Source organism: Miniopterus natalensis, chromosome 12 (assembly GCF_054644295.1).
Source record: "Miniopterus natalensis isolate mMinNat1 chromosome 12, mMinNat1.hap1, whole genome shotgun sequence".
NCBI classification, from domain to species: domain Eukaryota; kingdom Metazoa; phylum Chordata; class Mammalia; order Chiroptera; family Miniopteridae; genus Miniopterus; species Miniopterus natalensis.
The window spans coordinates 72,191,733-72,210,583 of NC_142092.1; the positions used below are offsets into that span (position 1 = coordinate 72,191,733).

Sequence of the window (18,851 nt, forward strand, 5' to 3'; positions counted from 1 at the left end):
TCCTGTCTCTGCTCCAGGTGGCCTCTCAGCAGTGATCAGGGTGCTCCCCGGAGCAGGAAAGGAAACCCGCAGGTCAGAGGCGCCGTGGCGAAGAGGAAGAGCCTGGGTTCTCACCGTGGCTCTGGGGTGCCCGGTCTCAGGGGACATATCGTGTAAAAGAGACCGGGGGTTGATGTGATTACAGTGTGCCAGGAAAGAGCCTGGCCCGTCTCACTTGTGGGTCTGCGGCCGTCCTGAATCCAGCTGTGGCCTTTGGGGGGACGTGGCCTCCCAGCAGGAAAACACTAACGTTCCCGGGGAGTCCGTCAGGCCCCACTCGCCTCACCCTCACTCTCGTAGGCACAGTTTGAACGGGCTCACCCTCCATGTCTGCGGAGGGACGCAGAGGCAGCCCAGAAAGGGGTTAGAAAGGCTGGCGGAGGTGGGGGCGGCTGGGTGGCTGCGAAAAGCCACTGCGCACGGCACAGGGGGACGGGGAGGCGGGGGCGCGGAGAACCTGTGGAGACCGACGATGCAGCGCCGGAGCTGCGGCCCCTCCTTGCGGCAGTGTGGCACCACCACCAAGTGGCTCCTGACGGCCCCGGGGCACCGAGAAAGGCCCTTTATGAAGACAGACGCGTGCGGAGCGTTTGGAAGTACCTGCCTCCAAAGCGGCGAAAACCACCAAAGTGTTTAAGAGGCGAGTCCTCAGCTATCCCAGGCACTTCATCGCAAAGAAGAAAGGGATCTCTCAAGAGTCACCTGGCCCTCTCCCCGGGGCACAGGCTAGGAACCCACTATTCACCGGTTCGGAAACAGCCTCCTAGTGATTAGTTTTGCCGGCCTGGAAAACCCCAGCAGCTTTCAGAGCCCGTCCTTACACCGCACAGACGGTCCCGCCGTGCACGCCACCCAGGCAGGCCGATAGCAGAGGAGCTCATTCCCAGGTCCCGGGGGGCCTGGCTGCCCCGTCCCGGCCCTGGCTGGGCCAAGCCAGGGACCAGGAGCCCCACTTACACCTTTACCCAGAGGGCTCAGCTTTGCTGTGTGACCTGGGCCTGCCTCAGCCCCTCTCTGAGCCCCAGGCACCTGTCTGGAAACTCAGAAGGTTGCAACTCTCTGCTGCTCTTCCTTCTAACTTCCACCTGCCGGAAGGTCAGTGCCCGGACACACTGTCCCCCTTCGCCCCTGCCGCAGGTGTGGCGTGCGTGCTGATGGCTTTGTCCCTAGAACAGTGTTCTAGGGACATCATCTCCCAACAGCGCAGGGAGGGAACCGACGGGTGGCACGCAGGGTTCGAGGGAGACATCTAGACTTTCCAGGGAGGAAAGGCTAGGACTTGCCAAGCCCTGCAGCCCCTGCCCCCGCTGCTGGCCCATCATAACTATTCCCCAGGAAAAGATCAGAGTGCCGGATGGGCACAGCTACCCCCTCCCGAGCCCCCAGAACCAGCCTCCTGGGGGGCTGTCAACCCCCCAAGGCAGCCGCAGGAAGAGTCCCGCGCAGCCACGAAACACACCGGCACAATGAATATTCCTGGCCCCTTTCTAAGAGGGTGTTAAAAGTTAATTGTGACTGATCAAAAAGCTTGTTTTCAGCTTGCCGCGCGTGTGCGTGCGTGGGGGAGCATTTTAAGATCTTCCCTCTCCTCTCCACAGGGGTAGGGGGTAGATGATTTCTGTGTATTTCTTCTGGAGAAAAAAAAAATGACTTTAAAAAACACCGGTGACAGAAACCTGATGCCAAAAGACTACGGATTTGGGGCTTTTGACAGTCGGCATACAAACCACTGAGCCAGAGGAGGAGGGAATGACAGCTGAGGCTCGGTGTCGCGGCGGAGGAGACAACAGACATCTTCGGAGTGACACGCACAGCGGCTCCAAGGGTCTATTTTCATCCCCCGTGTTTACAGGAAAAAGACAGAGTGTCAGCCGCTCTCTGCGGAGCGGCTTCAATCACACCGCAATTACCGCCGGGCGGGGGCGAGCGCCGGGGCGGAGAGTGGACCGAGGGGAAGAGGTGGGCACCCGAGCAGCTGCCGCCGCTTAAATTCTCATCTGTTCCCGAGCCTGCCAGGTTAGCCCGGATGGAGCAATTTGGCAGGATGGAGTGGGATCGGGACTCAGCTGGATCGGGGCAGGGGTGGGAGCGAGGGCACCTGGGCCGGAGGCTCTGGGCCTTCGGGAAAGCAGCCTCCAGGGGGAGGGATTTGGAAACGCCAGGGGAAGGGAGGTTGGCTGGAGCCCAAGGGCTCCCCTGTTAGGTACCAGGGCCAAGGAGAGAGGCGGTTGCCATGGAGACGGGGAGGCAAGGGATGGTGGGACTCTCACCATCCTCTACGCTCCTGGTGCCCCCCAGGCCCCACCCTGGGAATCGGGGTGGCCCTCTGGGGCTGGCCACCCCAGGCATCTGCAAGGGCCAGTCAAATGCCTTTGCTTCAAAGGTCTCCTCCATTCTCCATCTGGGGGGTGCCGCCTGCGTGAAGAAGCTACTAGTGGGTGGGCAGGTGGGTAAGCGGGCAGGCAGCCCTAGTTCCTTCTTAGCAGAGGCGTAAGGAGGAAGGGAGAGTAGGGGAGAGTAGGAGAGAGGTGGGCAGGGTGGAGGGCGAGGGAAGGGAGTGGAAGGGAAAGAGTAGAGGGGAGAGAAATCGGGCAACGAGGAGGGGGAGGGGGTCACCGGAAGAGGTGGGGGCAGGCAGAGGTGAGACCCCGAGGGGCCGGCTGGGACAGGCGCGAGGTGCTCGGAGGGCAGGGGACTGCGCTGCGCCTTCCTGCTCTCCTCCTGCCTGCCTTGCCCCCCCTTCTCCTCCCCACTGATTTCATTTACTTCACTTAATTAGCCCCCCTCCGGAGTTAAAAAGAAAATGTGATAATGACCCTGTGAACAGCCACAATACAGCGAAAGCTACTCCATCTGCGGCGTCCCCAGCCCCCTGCCCCTCTGACCCCACGGCCCCTGGCGCCACCAAGCAGCCACCCCAGACCCAGGCCACGAGCACTGCCCAGCTCCCTAACCCCCAACCCCTGGGAAAAAACAACCACCAAAAAAAACCCCCCCAAAACAACACCCCCCCGAAAAAGCAAGCCCTTAACGAATTTCAATGATGAGCTTTGTAAAATCAATACAAACGATATTTCCCCTTGTACACGCAGATACGGACAATAGTCTTCCTGCTCGGCCCTCAATAAAATTGGCAATTAACAGCTTCTCCGGTTACTGCAGACTTAATAAAACCCTCGTCAAGGGGGACCCATAATGTCCCCACCTACTGCCCAGCTCTCCTTTCTCACTGCGAATTATGGGGAGTGGAAAATAGAGACAAGATACCACCTAAAACTGGGAAACCATTTTCTGCTCACCCCCCAACCCAAGTAAGAAAATAGAGGTGAATCAGAACTTCCACAGGGAGAGGACAGCACCTAGTGTGCCCCGCCTTTGACAGCTGGAGGCACAGAGAGGGAAAGCAACTTGCCTAAGGTCACGCAGCAAGTTCTTTGAGTCAGAATCCTGAGTTTCCCCCAAAGATGGTACAATGCTGACTAAATTCTATGCTGTGAGGGACAGCCCTGCCGGGTTCACACTGCTCGGCAGGGTGAAGGCTGTCCTCCAGGAGTCTATCCCTCTGGTGGCTGGTGTTCTTGCCGAAGGAGATAGAACTGCCTGCTAACCTCCTGGCTCCGACCTCCGATGCTGACGCCGCCCCAGTTCTGGGGGGAAGGTGGACTCTACCAGCCAGGCACAGCACCTACTGTGGGTCAAGAGCTCTCCATATTTGACCTGTACACAACCCATTTCACAGACAAAGAAGTTGAGGCTCAGAGAGGCCGAGTTGCTTTCCCAATGGCAATGGAGCCAAAATAGGGACTCAAGTCTGGCACCAAAGCCTGGACCCTCTATACCAGCCTCCCCCTAGGTCTCCAGGGGCTCGGCCTCTATCAGACCCAACCCACCATCCAGCTGGCCACCTGGGGCACCTCCTGTCTTTTCTACCACTCCCGACCCACCTTCTCCATCCCACATTCTACCAGCTGAAGCCCATTCCCCTGCCACCACCTCCTCCAGGATGTCTTCCCAGACAAGGCCTTTATCGCCACTTCCTTCAGGTCAAGTTTGCTTGGCTCTCCCTGCCTAGCAGGATGCCATCTCAGGGTGACCTCAGTCCAGTCCATCTCTCTCCCATAGGGAAATTCATTTTCACCTTAAGTGCCAATCCTGGTCGACTGCTAGTGACTGCCTGAAGCACTGACACACATCCACAACCCATTAAGTGATGCCTGCCAAGGACATGGGGGGGCAAGGCAACAGGTGCCTTGGCGGGCACCTCTGAGCCACACAGCTCCCAGAGGGCACAGGTTGTCTTGTCTTTTCAGCATCTGCCTGGGGCCACCGTCATTAATGGGGCACCCCCACTGCTCCAGTCCCTGCTATGATATACCCAGGCTGGAACCCGACGGGTTACACTCCAGATTTCAGCTCTCAGCCTCTCTGCATCGGGGGCATCACTCCTGGTCCTGCCACCCACGTGCCTGTGACTTGGAGCCTTGCTCTCTCCGTCTATGAAATGAAGGTGCTGGCCTCTGGCTCCCCAAGGTCCCTCCCAGACCTGCCTTGGAGGATTCGCATTGTGCGGGCTGCCAAGGGCAGACTGAGACAAAGCGACATTTCATCAGACGTTAATATCGGTAAGAGACAAAGGTAAGAGATGAAAGGCAGCAGCAGCTAATTAGTATCTTGCTCTCCACAAGGCCTTTCCCCGAGAGTTTCAATTAGGTGGTTTCCATAAAGGCCCAGCCGCAGAGGAGAACCACCTGAGATAAACCCCACACCGCTGGAGATAAACCCCAAGAGTTCAGAGCCCTAACGACGGATCCCACCCACAGCCTAGCACAACTGGGGAAACAGGCCCAGAAACGACAAGCCCAAGGTCATTGGGCCAGGCAGGCGAGCCTGGGTTGAGGACCCCAGCATCCTGCCTCCCGCCCCAGCGCCCTTTCTGACAGCTGAAGTCTGGCCGTCGGCTGGGTTTTAGCATCTCAGTTAAACATCGCGAAGGACAAAGGCCGCGATTATACCTTGGCCTGGATTTATTTGGTTGTCTTTTTAAATTGGCCCTAAGCAGAGCGACACGAACACCTGCCAAAACAGGGGACCCTGACCCCAGCACTGATAGTTAAAAATTCAGGTGTCCAGTTTGAGGGCTCTACCTGCTGCAAGCTGGACCCCTCCTCTTAGAGCTGAGATCGCTCATATGTTCGGGGAGACTGAGTCCTCGAGAAGGTGTGGTCGAGATGACTCAGTGAGTGAGTGACAAAGGGACTTAGAGGGCTCTGATACTAAGAAAAGAAAGAAGGACCTGCTTGGGGACCAACCTGTCCTCTCTGCTGGCCCAGCAGCCCACAGAGCCCACCCCTGGCAGGATCTCCCCCCCTCCCCCCCCAGGCCAGCCGGCCTCCTCAATGTAGTTTTAATGACCACAAAATCAGCCCTGCAACGTCTGCCTCTGAACCCGGCCGACCCGCCCAGGGCCCAGCAGAGCCCGACCTCCTCTCTCTCTGGAATCTCTCCCCTCAGCACCTCTCCTGGACCCCCAGGCTCCTCCCTGCCCTGGGGGCAGCTCTTCTCGCAAAACTCTTGGAAGCCAGTGGCAAAGCGCCCTCCATCCCCACTTCACAGGAGGGAAACTGAGTCTGGTGGGGGTGAAAGGACTTGCCCAAAGTCACCGATGTAGCGCGGGAGTCCCAATGCCCGAACGGGATGGGGACCTCGGGGGACTCCGGGTGCCAAGGCATGCTCCCAGGGGTGGTGGGCAGACTGACCTCGAGACTTCATCCCGATGAAGCGGTTCTCCACGATGTCAATGCGGCCCACGCCATGCTTGCCCCTGTGGGGAGAATGGGTCACTCGGGGCCAGGTGCCGCCACAGCTTGGCCACATCTGGACTATCTGCACCCCAGAGACACATGCAGGACGTCAGGCACCATCTCAGATGTCCTCAGGCTTAAGAGGACATCTCAGCCAGGCCACCTGGCCCAACTACCCATTGTACAAGTGGGGAAACCAAGGCCCAGACAGGGAAGAGATGGCTTGGGTCACACAGTGAGTTTAATGTGTCACTCCCGTTTTCTCCGCCCGCCCTAGGGCCTTCGTGGCACCAGCACTAACCACTATTCATCGTCCCTTCTGTCCTGGTCTCAGATCCGGCCGAGAGCTTGGAAGCCCCAGCTGGGCTGTTCCACGGGGGCAGTAGACCCCCTGCGGTTATTACTTTCCAAGACGGAGGGCCACCGGGACTCAAACCAGAGACACTGTGTGGCTGTGCCAGGCAGCCTGTAGGACTTGGGCCTGACTTCCCGGGCCCCAGGCAGGACCATCAGCTTCAGTGGGCTGGACCAGAGAGAGCTTGCCAACTGTGGATTCCCGGCGTGGGGGGTGGGGGCTGAGACACTCACGCAATTTCATTCAAGTAAATGAAGAGCTCCAAGGAGGTGCGGTGGGTGGTGCCATCCTTGACGTTGGTCACCTTCACGGGGACCCCTAAGGTGTGAGGAGAGGGCAGTGGACCTTCAGGCTGGGGCTCAGCGGAAGAGTCTATGCCTGCCACCCCGCCCTCTCCCTCCGCCCGCAACGCTTTAAATGGATGTGACAGATATGGACTCCAAATGACTCTGTGAAAAGCCCTGTGCAGGTTGAGGCCTGCTGCGGGGAGAGAAGGGATGAGAGAGCCCCCCAGAATGAAAGGGAAAATGCAATAAAAACGCTCGCCCCCACCCTTCCCATTCTCTGTGCCCCTTTTGCATTTAGGGCTGTGAAATTGGAACCAGGCCCTGAACTAATTGAATTTCACGCTCCACCATTGTCTTAGGCCCGGAGCACCTTCTGTCCCACCAGTTATCCGGGGGCCGCCCGGCCGAGGTGTGGCTGAGCTGGCGCACACACGCACAAGGCCCCCGCATGTCTGTCAGGCAGCCCCTGGGCCCCCGGCCCTGCACCTCGGCCCCGCACACAGCCATCTGATTGATGGGGGTGAGCTGGTGCCCACTCCAGCAGGCGAGGTGTTGGGGGCGTCCCTGAATTCTGAGAAGTGGGGTCTGGGGTGGCAGGAGGGAGGCGGCTGCTCCAGAGGGACCGTGGAGGGGGGCAGGGGGTGGGGGGCGGTGGGTGGGTTCGGGGTTGACTTTGAATGGTGAGGGGCACTTTCTTGAGCGGTGTGAAATGAGCAATAAATGTATTAGGGGACTAACAAGAGAGCTGTAACAGTGACAAAGGAAGGCTGTTCAAAGTTGGCGGCTAATCCCCCACCCATCTGCCCAGCTCATTACCATGGAGCCGGCGATCGGGTGCCAATCAGGGCTCAATAGCGCCTTTCGAGTCTTTATTAGCCGGGCGCCGCTCGCAGGGGCTCCGCTGAAGGCGCTGTCAGCATCCCCATTCTTAACCCCCATTTCCAGGGGTTTTATAACTTGGTTGTAAATTGCTATTAAATGTAAGTCTGCCCAATAATGAACCTTAAGCCCCTCTCGGCCCCCCCGCCCCCCTATCCCTTTCTCTCCCTCCTCCGTCCTATTATACCCTCCCTTTGCCCAGCCGTGGACGGGGCCTGCCCCAGAAAGGGGCCGACATTGTTGGCGCTGCTGCCAGAGAAAGCCTCTTAGCCTCTAAAATAGTTAATAATTAGATTAAAACTTCAAATAAATTAACTAGCGGGTGAACGGGGACCAGCCGGGGAGGGTTCCTCCCGTCTCTTTTTCCCCCAGACAGTCCCCAAATCATTAAAATGGATCACGTTTCCCCTCCAGCTCTCTCGCCCTCAGGGCCCTCCTGAGCTCCTGGGGGATCTGGGGTGGAGGGACACTACCTGGGTCTGTCCCACCATCTTCTCAGAGATGATGCCCACACAGGCCTGGGTCAGACTTAGAGATCCAGCTGCCTTTAGGGGCCTCAGACCAAGGACCCATAGGCCCCCAAGTGGCATGAAATTCAAGGGCTTGACAAGTAGAGAGGCTGAAGATGCCCTGTGTCAGCAAGGCTGCTGGGAAAGGACAGGAAGAGCCAGTGATGAAAGTTCAAACAGCCTCCCTGCCCTCCTTCCCATGCCACCTCCTCCAGGGAAGCCTCCCTGATTTTTGCAGCCTCCTAGAAAGCTCTCTCCTTGCACACCCTGGGCCTTCACCCTGAGCCTGGTCCAGCTCCTCCCATGAGCAGGTAAGCCCTGCCTTTCCCTCCATTCCCCAGGGCAAGGGGTGTCCCTGGTGCCAGGCTTGAGGCAGGGCACGCAGGCCAGGCCAGCAAACACTTCTTGTTGATGGCATTGAGGCTGAAGAGAGCAGGACTGGAGCAAGAGTGTGGTGGGAACCTCGGGGTGCGGGGTGGGGCGAAGCGTCAGGTAGCTGAGGACTGGCCGAAGCGTTAGCTATGGGGTCAGTGCAGCCCAAGGCCAGCTCTCTAAGCTGAGTGATTTCCTCAAAGTGCCACCACAGCCGAGGGTGCCTGCCTCCCAAGCCTGGAGGCTCCATGGGTCTCACCATCCAGCTGAAGGGGGAGGCTGGGAACCCTCGAAGCCCCTGCCTAAACTCTGACCTCCCGAAATGCAGGAGGGGTGCAGAGGGGTCATGCCCAACCTTCCAGGCTGGGGAAAAGAGCCAGGGCCCTGATGGGTGCCACGTACCTTTCTTGAACTCGATCTCCAGGACGTCAGGGTTGTTAGGACCTTTGGCCGGGTCCTGGGTCTTTGTGTAGAGGCCTGGAGGTGCTTGGTTCTGAGAAAGGACACAAAGAGGTTGGCAACTGGGGTGCCCAGAGCCACGCTATGCCATGCTGGTCCCCAAACCCTGCACCCCACTTCCCGCGGAGATCTTCAATCTCTCCAGAAACGGGGGACCGCGGGCCCGTCCAGCAGGCCTCCCAGCCCCCAGCCCACCCCGCTTGCAGGGGCCTGGGAAACAAAGGGCTCAAGGAATCAGACAATTTTTCCCTCAACCTGATCTCATCTTTTTCTTCGACGCCCCCACAGCTGGAGGTAGAATAGCAGGAGAGGAACAAGTCAGGCAGGAAAAGTGCGACTTTGGGGGCTCAAAGAGGCGGCGGTGGGCTTCCCGGGAGCGGCACGCACCCTAGCGCAGACGCCCGCCCGGGATTGGGGTCTATTCTGCACTGACCGCAAAGCTAATGACTGTGCATGACCCCAGCAGGTGCTCCAGCGAGCCGAGCTGTCCCCGGGGTCCCCGAGGTTAATACTCACAGGAAGAAAAGAGAGGAGCGAAGCAAAAACCCATTTGAAAACACATCAACCTTTATGTATATTTTTTCTTGGGCGTGTTGGAAAAATGGGCCTCTCGTCTCCATGCAGCGATCGAGAGCGGCTGGCTGCCTGGAGCTCTCAAAATCCCCTCCTGCCTCAGAGGCCTCCGCTCCCCCCAGCACTGCCCCCCGCCCCCCAGCCTTCGGTTTTGGGCCCTGGCCTCATGCCCCTCTCCTGTGGGCACCCCAGGCCCAGATGTTGTCCGCCTGCTGACATCCTGGGAAACGCAGTCCCCAAATCTTTGCTTTTAAAACCCTGCGAACATTCACACCCCACTTGCCCTCTACAGTTCCTTTCCAGTTCTCAGCAGAGAAGGTCAAGTATTGTTACCCCATCTACAGATGGAGAGACAGAGGCTGGGGGGCAGGGCTGTGGCTGCAGCCAGTTCTATGAGGACATGGACCACCCGGCACAGGGCAGGGGACCCACGAGGCCCTCACCAGATATGTGCTGGATTTCAGGGTGGTGGGAGATACCCCTGCAAGCCAGGAGTCAAGACCTCAGGCTGGGGCTTGGGCTAGCTGCTTCACCCCTTGAGCCTCAGTTTCCCCACATGTAGAGCGGAAGACGTGATACCTGCCTCCGATTATCTGACAATTTCGGTGTAGAGACAGTCTTTGCTGGACGTGAAAACCACCCACGAAAATGCCAGAAAGGCCTGGTGCAGGCTGTACCCGGTCCTGCAGGTGGGAGGGACAGCTGGAGTGGACTCCTGTGGTGCCCCCAGGACAGGCGAGCCGTTAGAGGTAGGTGCCTGCAGTCACTCTGCCTGTTGGCCCTATGGCAGAGTGAACGACCATCCCAGTTCCACATCCGAGAAACCCCTCAGTCCCGGGCACACAGGGACAGCTGATCTTTTTGGCTCTACTTCTGAGCTCCGGCAGGGGTTGTGCTGGAGCCCCTGGCACCTCCAAATGCCGTGTGACGTGGGGCCAGCCTCATTCCTTAACCGTTTCTATTTGTGGGGTAGGACCAAGGGCCCAGAAACAACCGACCGACCTCAAAGACAGGTCCAAGGAGGAGAGGGGTCCTTAAGGACCCCCAAAGCCTGATGTCTCCATGGACCAGACAGAAAACCAAGGACAAAGAAGGGCCTTGTCCAAATTGGACTGCCCGACCTCACTGGTGTGGGAGCTAGTCCCGGGGAGAGTGGACTTCTTGTCCAGTGCTCTTTCCATCACCCCATGCTGTTTCCCAGGTGCTTTAGTAACCAGAGGCTGAGAACCAGCATGAGCAGGGTGGCCAAGGCCAGCCAGCCCGGTTAGCCACAGGGGCGGGCATCTGGGGGTGTCAGAGAAAGGTTGCCCAGCCCCACTGTGCCCTGCCAACCACCACACTTCCTGGGCAGGTGAACCGGAGCTTGAGGCTCTGGGTGACCGGCACTGGCCCCTAACCCTAAGCCTAACCCGGCCCAGGCTGAGCTCAAACCAGGGTGCCAGCACTGAGCACCCAGCCCCTTCTCCACCCAAGCCGGCCTGCCTCCCACCCCCACCTGTGCTGTGCCTGGGCCCCACCCCGTTTCAATCTGCCGCTTGTCGCTGCCTCCCGCCACGCTTAATGGAGCCCCGAACAGGACGGGGACGCCCGCGTGGGAAGGAGGGGAGGCGTGGGGCCGAAGGACAGCGTCCCAGCCCTCAGCAGTGGGAGCGGGAAAGGCAGCCAATTAAATAAAATAACTAAACACACGTAAAGGGACGTTTGCTTTGCCACATTCCGAGGTGGCTCCCACTCTCCCTCCCGAAAGCCCAGTTCCAACGACAAACAGTCTGCAGCCGAGTATCCACGCCACCCATTTACCCACCCCAGCGGGAGGGCTCACTTCCAATGCTGTCTTGGGGGAGGGCTGGGGGGGGAGAGAGTGAAGGAAAAACAGAGAGAGAGTGGGGTGGGTGGGGGGAGCAGGCGAAAGAAAGCATGAAACAGGCCGAGGAGGAGAAATTGGGAGCAAATGGCCCATGAAGGGAGCCGCGCCGTGGAGGCATGATCGATGCCGCGGCCCATTCACCCGCCGGCTGCGCGGCCCCGCTGAATGAACTCTTTCACCGGGGGCCCTATGAAGTTAAAGCAAGTAAATTTCTATCTTTCTTCACATTAGCTGCCTCATTGCCCTTCAATCAGCCCTCACGGAGGCAGAAAATGGCTCCACCATCTGCCTTCGAACCCTCCCTTCGGCAGGTCTCGGGCTTTTTTTGGAGAGGGGGAGGGGGCGGGGGCACCAGCTCCCTGAAGCTCCGTCTCCCCAGCTTCTCCCGAGGGGGCCGGGGCAGCTCAGGGAGCAACGGTTCTCCCAGGCCCCTAGCTGCTACTTCCTCGTTTCTGGGATCTGAGGACAACCGTCCCCACGCCTACATCAGACCCAGGCCCCGCGATGCCAGGGCGGGCCTGTAACTAAGCCTGGGGGGCCCCGGCCAGCGCGGGCCTCACCCTGCAGAGGGCAGGCTGGGAAAGCAGGGCCAGAGTGGCTGGACCCCGGGTTCCTGGGCTGGCCCCACACTTCCCAGCGGGAACGAGGTCCCCCACTAGACTCACCCAGCCCAGCCTTTCCTGCCTGATGAGAGAGGACCTTGGCCCCTTCCTCCCAAAGATCCTTACCCGGCCTGAGGAGGGAGGGTGGGGTCCCTAGCTCCATGATGGAGGCCTTGCCCGGGGGGCTACCGACAGGCCAAGTGGCTTTCAATGGCTTAGCGGGGCGGTGCTGTGGTTTCCCACTGTGTGCATGAGCAATTGGAGGCTCAGAGAGGTTGGGTAACTTGCCCAAAGTTGCAGAGCAATAGGAGCAGACTTGGGATTCAGACCCAGGTTTCCAATCTCTGGCACCCAAGCATTAACCTTCCCGCCTTGAACAGGTGGCAGACAGAAGCCTTAAGACACTGTCTGACACTTGCTTATCCATCCGCTGTCCTCAGTCGAAAGGAGGCCTAGGAGGCAGGGACCTGCACCCCACCACTGCTCAGTTCTCAGCTCTGCTTCCCCAGTCCTGAGGGGAGAGCCCACAGGCTGCTGGGAGAGGGGTGGGGAGCGTTTTTTTCCTGCACACTTGGGGCCCTGCAGGCTGGAGGGCACCCTGCCTTGAAGCTGCTCCGCTCTGCTCAGCCTGCCCTGCCCCCCTTGGCGCTGAGTGACTGGCTAATTAGGGGTGGCTGGCCTGAGTGTCGTGGGGTCAGCAGAGCATGAACTGGAAAAACCTGTGGCCAGCAGGCAGCAGCTTCATGGGGCCGTCAGCCCCCAGGGGGCAAGGGTGCAGGGCTGTCTTGAGTGACACGGTTGGGTTGAGGGGGTTGGGGGGCCATGGGCAGTGGGGGAGCCACAGAGGCCAGAGGGCCAGGTCCTGCCATGGGGTGATCTGGGCACCAGCCCTACTCCCTTGGGGGGCCTCAGTTTCCTCGCCCATAGAATTAGGATGCTCACAGCCAGGAACCAAGGAAAGTAAGCCAGAGAAATGCTAACCCTGGGCCTGGCTCCAGAAACGGTCACTGGCACATGATGTACTATCTCCAACACAGACCAGGAGGCCTGGTGCCTGCAAGGAGCCAGGCTGGGACCCCCGGCAGGGGTCCAGCTCTCCCCACCCTCACCCAACCCACCAGGGCATTCTCCCTTCCAGCTGGCCTTCTTGGATCCCCCAGACCCAGCTGCCTGAGCACCCCCCCCCAGCACACTTCCTCCCTACGGTCAGACACGCAGCCCACCCCACCCCCAAAGCAGCCACCGGGTGTGGGGCTGAGCCGGGGACACATTCCCTCAGGGACAAAAGGATTTTTCTCTTCCCAGGATAGATTTCACCCTGCCTCCCCCATCTCCCACGGTGGGCAGGGGGAGACACAAAGGGAAACACCCCAGGGAGAGAAATCCTAAACTTCAAAGAGCCAAGGCCCAGCCGGGAAGGCTGGGGACAGGGGTGGGGTGGCCTGCCCTGCAGGCATGGGGCGCAAACCCAGACAAGTGGGTCCTGAGGCTCTAATCCCCCTCCCCCCACTGAGGCAGCAGCGGCCTGAGAGCTGGTGGGCACAGGCTGGGCCCTCCCACAAGTGTCTCATCTGCCTAATTGTTTCTTTATTGTCCCACAACCACTCTCTCTCTGTGCTGCCCTGAAATATTTCCTTCCCCTATTCATCCAGCAGCAATTAGAAAAAGAGCACGGGGTGGGGATGGGGGGCCCTTAAAATGCAGCGTGCAGTGGGCCGGCGGTGGGGGGCCTGGTGGGAGGGTTGGGAACACAGGCAGGGCTCGGCCCCAGCGCCATGCCCGCCCCCTGTGAAATTTCGAATTAGGCTACAAGCACATCAGACAGCATGGGTGCTGAGCAGCCACCACCAAAGGCAGGGAGAAAGCAGGGGTTACCTTGGGGTTCTCCAGGATTCCAGCCTCGTAGCTGCAGAGGGAAAAGGAATTTAAGGTTATCAGGGGAGGGACAAGAGGGACACAGCCAAACCTTGACTCCCCAACCCCGCAACACAAGTCTGGCCTGCCCTTTTCCCTGCCAGAGCAACAGCTGCCAACCTCGCCTGGAACATTCTGGGCCCACCAGCTGGCTGTGGGAGCTGCAGGTGGCAAGAGCGAGCCTGGGACATTTCTCTGTCTTCTGGGGCATAGCCCTGGGGCTCCACATCTGCTGTTCCCTCCGCCTTCACACATGCTGTTCCCTCTGCTTTCAATGCTCTTCCCGGCACCCTGGCCGGTCCCTCCTTGTCCTGAGGTTTTAACCTCAAGTGCCCTTCCTGAGAAGCCCTCCCCGATACCCCAGGGGAGGCGGGGCGCCCGTTATCCACCCTGGCACGCAGCAGGGCTGCAAATAAGCTGGGTATCGCGTGGTCTGCCCTTCCCTGAGGCCCCGCTCCGCCAGGGCAGGGATCGCTAGTGTCCCCTCACTGCTTCGTCCTGGCCCAGCCCAGAAAGGCGCTCTCAGTGTCGGCAGGTCTGGCGACAGGGGGGTGGCGGATGTCTTACCTGATGTGCATCAGGTTCTCGTCCATGCTCCACGGGCTCTTGGGGGTGACCGGGATGGGGATGCCGTGTTGCTGCAGGGAGGGGACAGAGCAGCATGAGGCAGCGTGAAGTAGACGTGAGGGCCGGGCCCAGCCGCCTTGGTTTTCTTTGAAGGTCCCAGGGAGCACCGAACCCTGGCCTCCCTGAGAGCAGGACCCTGGAGCCACACCCGTCTCCTTCCCCCCCCCCCCCCCCCCGGGCTGCAGGGGGAGGCGCCCACGCAGGAACCACAGGGCCGAGTGTCTGACATGCTGTGGAGTGGACGCTGAATTTGGAGGTTCCTTCTGGAAAATTCTGGACTTGCACTTCAAGGGCCCCTGGAAGCACTGGGAGTGTGCCGGGCACTGTGCCAGGGCCTCCCAGCACCGCCCGTGCCCCCCACGGTGACCCCAGGAGCCGGGATGGACCGCACTTCCCCCGTGGATCTCCACCGAGGCCTCAGTGCCCACAGGGCTCAGCGCTGGGTCAGGAAAAGGAGGGATGCGAGTGAGAGGTCCTGGCACTCGTTTGCAGCCCCACCCCTGCCGAGCGCATCGCCATGAACAGCACCCTGCAACCCCGAAAAGGAGCAACCAGGCAGGCCTGCCATCCTCTCCACCGGCTCTGTGTTTTGCTCCTCAAATGGCCCAACCCATTGTTCAAGGAGAAGACCCAGAGCCACTAAGACGCTGGGCCTGAAAGGCTGCTGGTGGCCACCGCGAAGGCGCACCTCTCCCAGCCCTGACTGAAGATGAGGCGGGTTCCCTCGGGGACCCCATGCTCCCCTGGCTGACACCAGGTTGGAAGCCAGCACGTGCATCACGACCTGCTCTCCCCTCCCCATGCACACCCGGCGCAGAGGCCGCTCAGAGGCCCAGCCTGGCGTCTTTAAGGCAGCAAGATGGACACTCTGCCCCCAAACCCCCTCAGCACCTCGCCCCGTGGGTCTTGGAAGCTCGGAGGCCCTGGCCCATCGGGTCCCCTGGCATCGTCTCCTGTCTCTCCTGATGGGGCTCCACCTGGCTCAGCCCTCATTCCCACGAAGGAGGGAATGTCTCCTTCATCACCACTTGAAATTTCCAAAATAAACCAGGCTGAAACCCTCTGGGCTTGTTTTCCGAGCGTCACCAGGAGAAGGCCACCCGCACTCTAGAATCTGTGTGTTCTTCAGTTTAAGCCACACAGGCAAACGAGAGCACCTTATTTAGGGGCTGCTCAATGTTGGGGGCCCCTTAGTCCCCCAAAGTTGCCCAGAGTCAAATCCACACACTCGTCCTGAGCTCTCTCCAGGCAGCGGGGCCCGGTGCGGGGAGCAGGGCTCTGTGCAGATGGGAACCCCAGGGGCCTGCAGGGCTGACAATCCAGGGGCCGTCCTGCAGCCTTGGTGTGGGGGGTGCTTTGGACACACTCTGGCCTTCTCTCCCCCACTGGCTCCAGCAGGGCAGGGAGAGGAGAGAGGGAGGGGAGGGAGGAGGGAGGAACCGGATGGGCATCACACCCTGGGCACAGAGATGCGCACAAAGCCAAAAGTAGCTGCAGTTTCTCACCAAAGGGACTTCTGTCTTCCCTCCCCTCTGTCCTGGACACTCCCAGACCCAGGGCGCTCTCCCTGTCACGGAGGACAGGAAATAAACCATCTCCGACGTTTACATAAATGCTGGCTTAAAAAAATGATGGTGACAAGGGTAAAGATGGGGTGTCCTCAGTGCTGCACCCCTGGGTGACGGCCTTGGGGGAGGTGAAGAGGCAGTGAGCCCACGCTTTGCGGCGCCCGCAGCCCCTCCTGGCCTCGGAGACATGCGGGTCTCACAGGCAGGGCTGTTCAAAGCCCTCTGGATCTGTGTCTAAGCCGAACCAGAGCCTGCCTGGCTCTGGATTTTGGACAAAGCCTGGCTGCTGCTCAGTTATTCCTGTCATTTCCTGGGCGCGGAGACACCCCCTTCCTCCCGGAAGGTGCCGATTCCCCAGAGCTCAAGTCCGCCCGCCGCCAGCCTCGAAGGGAGGGCGGATGGCGGAGGGACACGGACTGGTCTTTCCCGGGCAGACTCTCTATTCGGGATGGAAGCGCCTTCTCCCCATAGTCCGGGAATGAGCGAAAGCAACACTCCCGAAATCCACTTTGCCGGGGAAACCAGGAGCAGCTTTGTCGGGCCTTTAAGGTACATGAAGGGCCGTGTTTGGGTCAGCCCCAGCCCGCTCCCGAGCCCGACGGCAGGCCGAGAGCCCCGACGGGGCGGCCCCATTCATTATTCTTAGAGATGAAAGATCCCATATTCTGTATGATCAGGGAGACGGGAGGGGGGGCGGCTCGCCAAGCCGGTCTCTTAATAGCTCTGCTTTTTGACAATTTGTTTGGCAACATATGGGCTTGCTCTTGTAAACTCCCCTCTTAATAATAAAACAACAGATGGCGGAGGAGCTCTTTCCTCCAAGCACTCTGGGCCTTAATGGGATGCCGGCGGCGGGGCAGGGCCACGTCCCCGCCGCGTCCCCCGCCACGCGGCACCTTGGCCGCGGCAGGAGCGCGCAGCCAGCCCCGGCGACTGCTATTTAAAACCCGAGCAATTTTCTGCTGCGTGCGCAGAGCTGCTTTTCCCGTCTGATTGACTGGGGCTGTTTGTCAAGGGCTGCCATCGAGTCGCTAAAAAGAAAGGGACCCCGGGGAGAGGCTAAGGATCTTGATGCAAAACTTCTAATATGTTTTATTGCAACTTGTACTTCAAAAGGGCTGGCTTGACACAGGCCTTTGTCGGCCGCTGCTCCTCAGAGTGCCTACCTGTTCCTGGGAAGGCACTGGGGCAATTAGCAGCGAGATAATTGAGGGGCAGAAAATGGCCTGGCTCACACCCCCGGCTGTCCCCTGAGTGACACACACAGCAGAGGTGGCAGAGAAACAGGAGGCAGAGGCGGCCCAGAGCCCCCTAGTTCCACAGACTGGGGGCTCCCCTTGGAGAGACCCAGCCCAGGCAGGGACCACACACATCTCTATGGGGCCGGCCCCTGGGGAAGCGGGGGGGTAGCTGGACAGAAGTTCCATCCCCCAGGCACGGGGTCAGTCCCAGCCTCAAGCAGGTGGCCCAGACAGCCCCAGAGGAGGGGTGTGCCAGGGGACCGTAGGCAGGGACCGGTGGGCTCCTACCTTCGCGTACTCCATCAAATCACTGCGGCCCTGGAACCGGTTGTAGAACTCGGGCATCCTCCAGGGGGCGATGACCTGGACAGGGGCAAGGAGTCAGAACCGGAGGCCCTGCTGCTGGCCGCTCCTGGCCATAGAGCTGCAGGGATGGCCTCTCCACTAAGGGGCAGGAGACTCCAGTGGTCACCTGGGGGTCCCCTGCTGCTCCCTGGATGGGATCAGGTCCAGGGGGTGGCTTCGGAGAGACCAGAGCTCGCTGGCAGAATAGTTGTGTGTCCCCTCGTGGTTCCTGGCCCTCTGGGCCTCAGTCTCCCCACCTGAGACCTGAGGGTTTGAACTGGACCAGGCCTCAGGTTTCTCATCACACCCCCGGTCAGAGGGCCAGGCTCCTGAACACTGGGTCCACGGAGCTGTAGCCACCCAGCTAGCCCTGCTCTGGGACAGTGGGGCCCAGAGACGACGCACGCCACCCCTCAACCCACTTCCCTCGCTTCCCTTCCCCTTAAGCCGAGCTGCTCTAGGTGGGGAAGGGAGGGGAGTCAGAGCCTGACTGGGGGGCGCTGAGCTCATTCCATCAGCCTGAGAGGGCAGTGCCAACATGTGCTCTCATGCCTGGGTGGCATCCATGGACAGGGGTGTCCCAAGGTCCTTCCCATCCCAGGAAATAATCCAAGACACCAGGGGTCAGGGCTCAGGTAGCTGAGAGGAGGCAGCCTTAGGGGCTAGGAGGGCTGTGAGAAGCGCAGGCATTGGCCGGGCATGTATCAGAACGGTTCCACCTGCACCCAGGAAGCCAGACCCTGGAGCCCCAAGGACACTGACTGAAGGTCAGCAACATTTTTCTGTCTGTCCCGTGTCCCTGACCTACCCAGACACCTGGGCAGCACCTTGGGAGGGACAAGCGGCCAGAGGGAGCGCTGTGCCCCTGCAGCTGGTGTGAGTGCAGGGAGCTCTCTGGGGGAAAGAAGGGCACCACCCACCCCTAGAAGGTTCAGGTGTACCCTGTTCCCGTCCTTGGCACTTCCTAGAACCCCATGCCCCACTGCCAGGGGCCGCAGTCCCCCCTCCCCTCCCCCCTGCTCACTCCCCGAGAGGAGCAACCTCTTACCTTAATCTGGGGGGCCAGTGAGTAGCAGGTGAGCTCAAACCGGACCTGGTCATTCCCCTGAAACAGAACAGAGGCTGTCAGGAGCCGCAGAAGGGGTGGGGAGGGGGGCCGGGGGTGTGTGTGGTCAACGGCGTGAGGGCTGCTCAGTGCAAGCCGGCTACGTGGTTCCCAGAACCTCTGCAGTGGGTGCTAATTCTGTTTTAAAGGTGAGAAAGGTGGAGTGTGTGCACAGGTATGTGTGGGCATGTGGCAGGATGGGGGCGTGCATGTCTAGGAACATGGGATGCACACGAGTCATCACACATGTGCACACTCAGGGGGTACACCCGTGTGCAGGTGGGGGGCCCGGCCCCGCTGAGACTCCC

The 18,851-nt window shown here is 60.1% G+C and overlaps 1 protein-coding gene across 1 annotated transcript in view; it reads right to left on the reverse strand.

Moving 5' to 3' along the window:
• ASS1 (argininosuccinate synthase 1) overlaps positions 1–18,851 on the reverse strand; it is a 44,686-nt gene that overhangs the window by 12,756 nt on the left and 13,079 nt on the right. The window contains exons 6-12 of the mRNA XM_087823254.1: positions 18,487–18,543; positions 17,382–17,456; positions 14,225–14,295; positions 13,619–13,649; positions 8,645–8,735; positions 6,429–6,513; positions 5,796–5,860 (exon numbers count right to left, since the gene is read on the reverse strand). Coding sequence (XP_087679380.1) covers positions 5,796–5,860; positions 6,429–6,513; positions 8,645–8,735; positions 13,619–13,649; positions 14,225–14,295; positions 17,382–17,456; positions 18,487–18,543 — 475 coding nt within the window. The remainder of the gene's footprint in view (positions 1–5,795; positions 5,861–6,428; positions 6,514–8,644; positions 8,736–13,618; positions 13,650–14,224; positions 14,296–17,381; positions 17,457–18,486; positions 18,544–18,851) is intronic.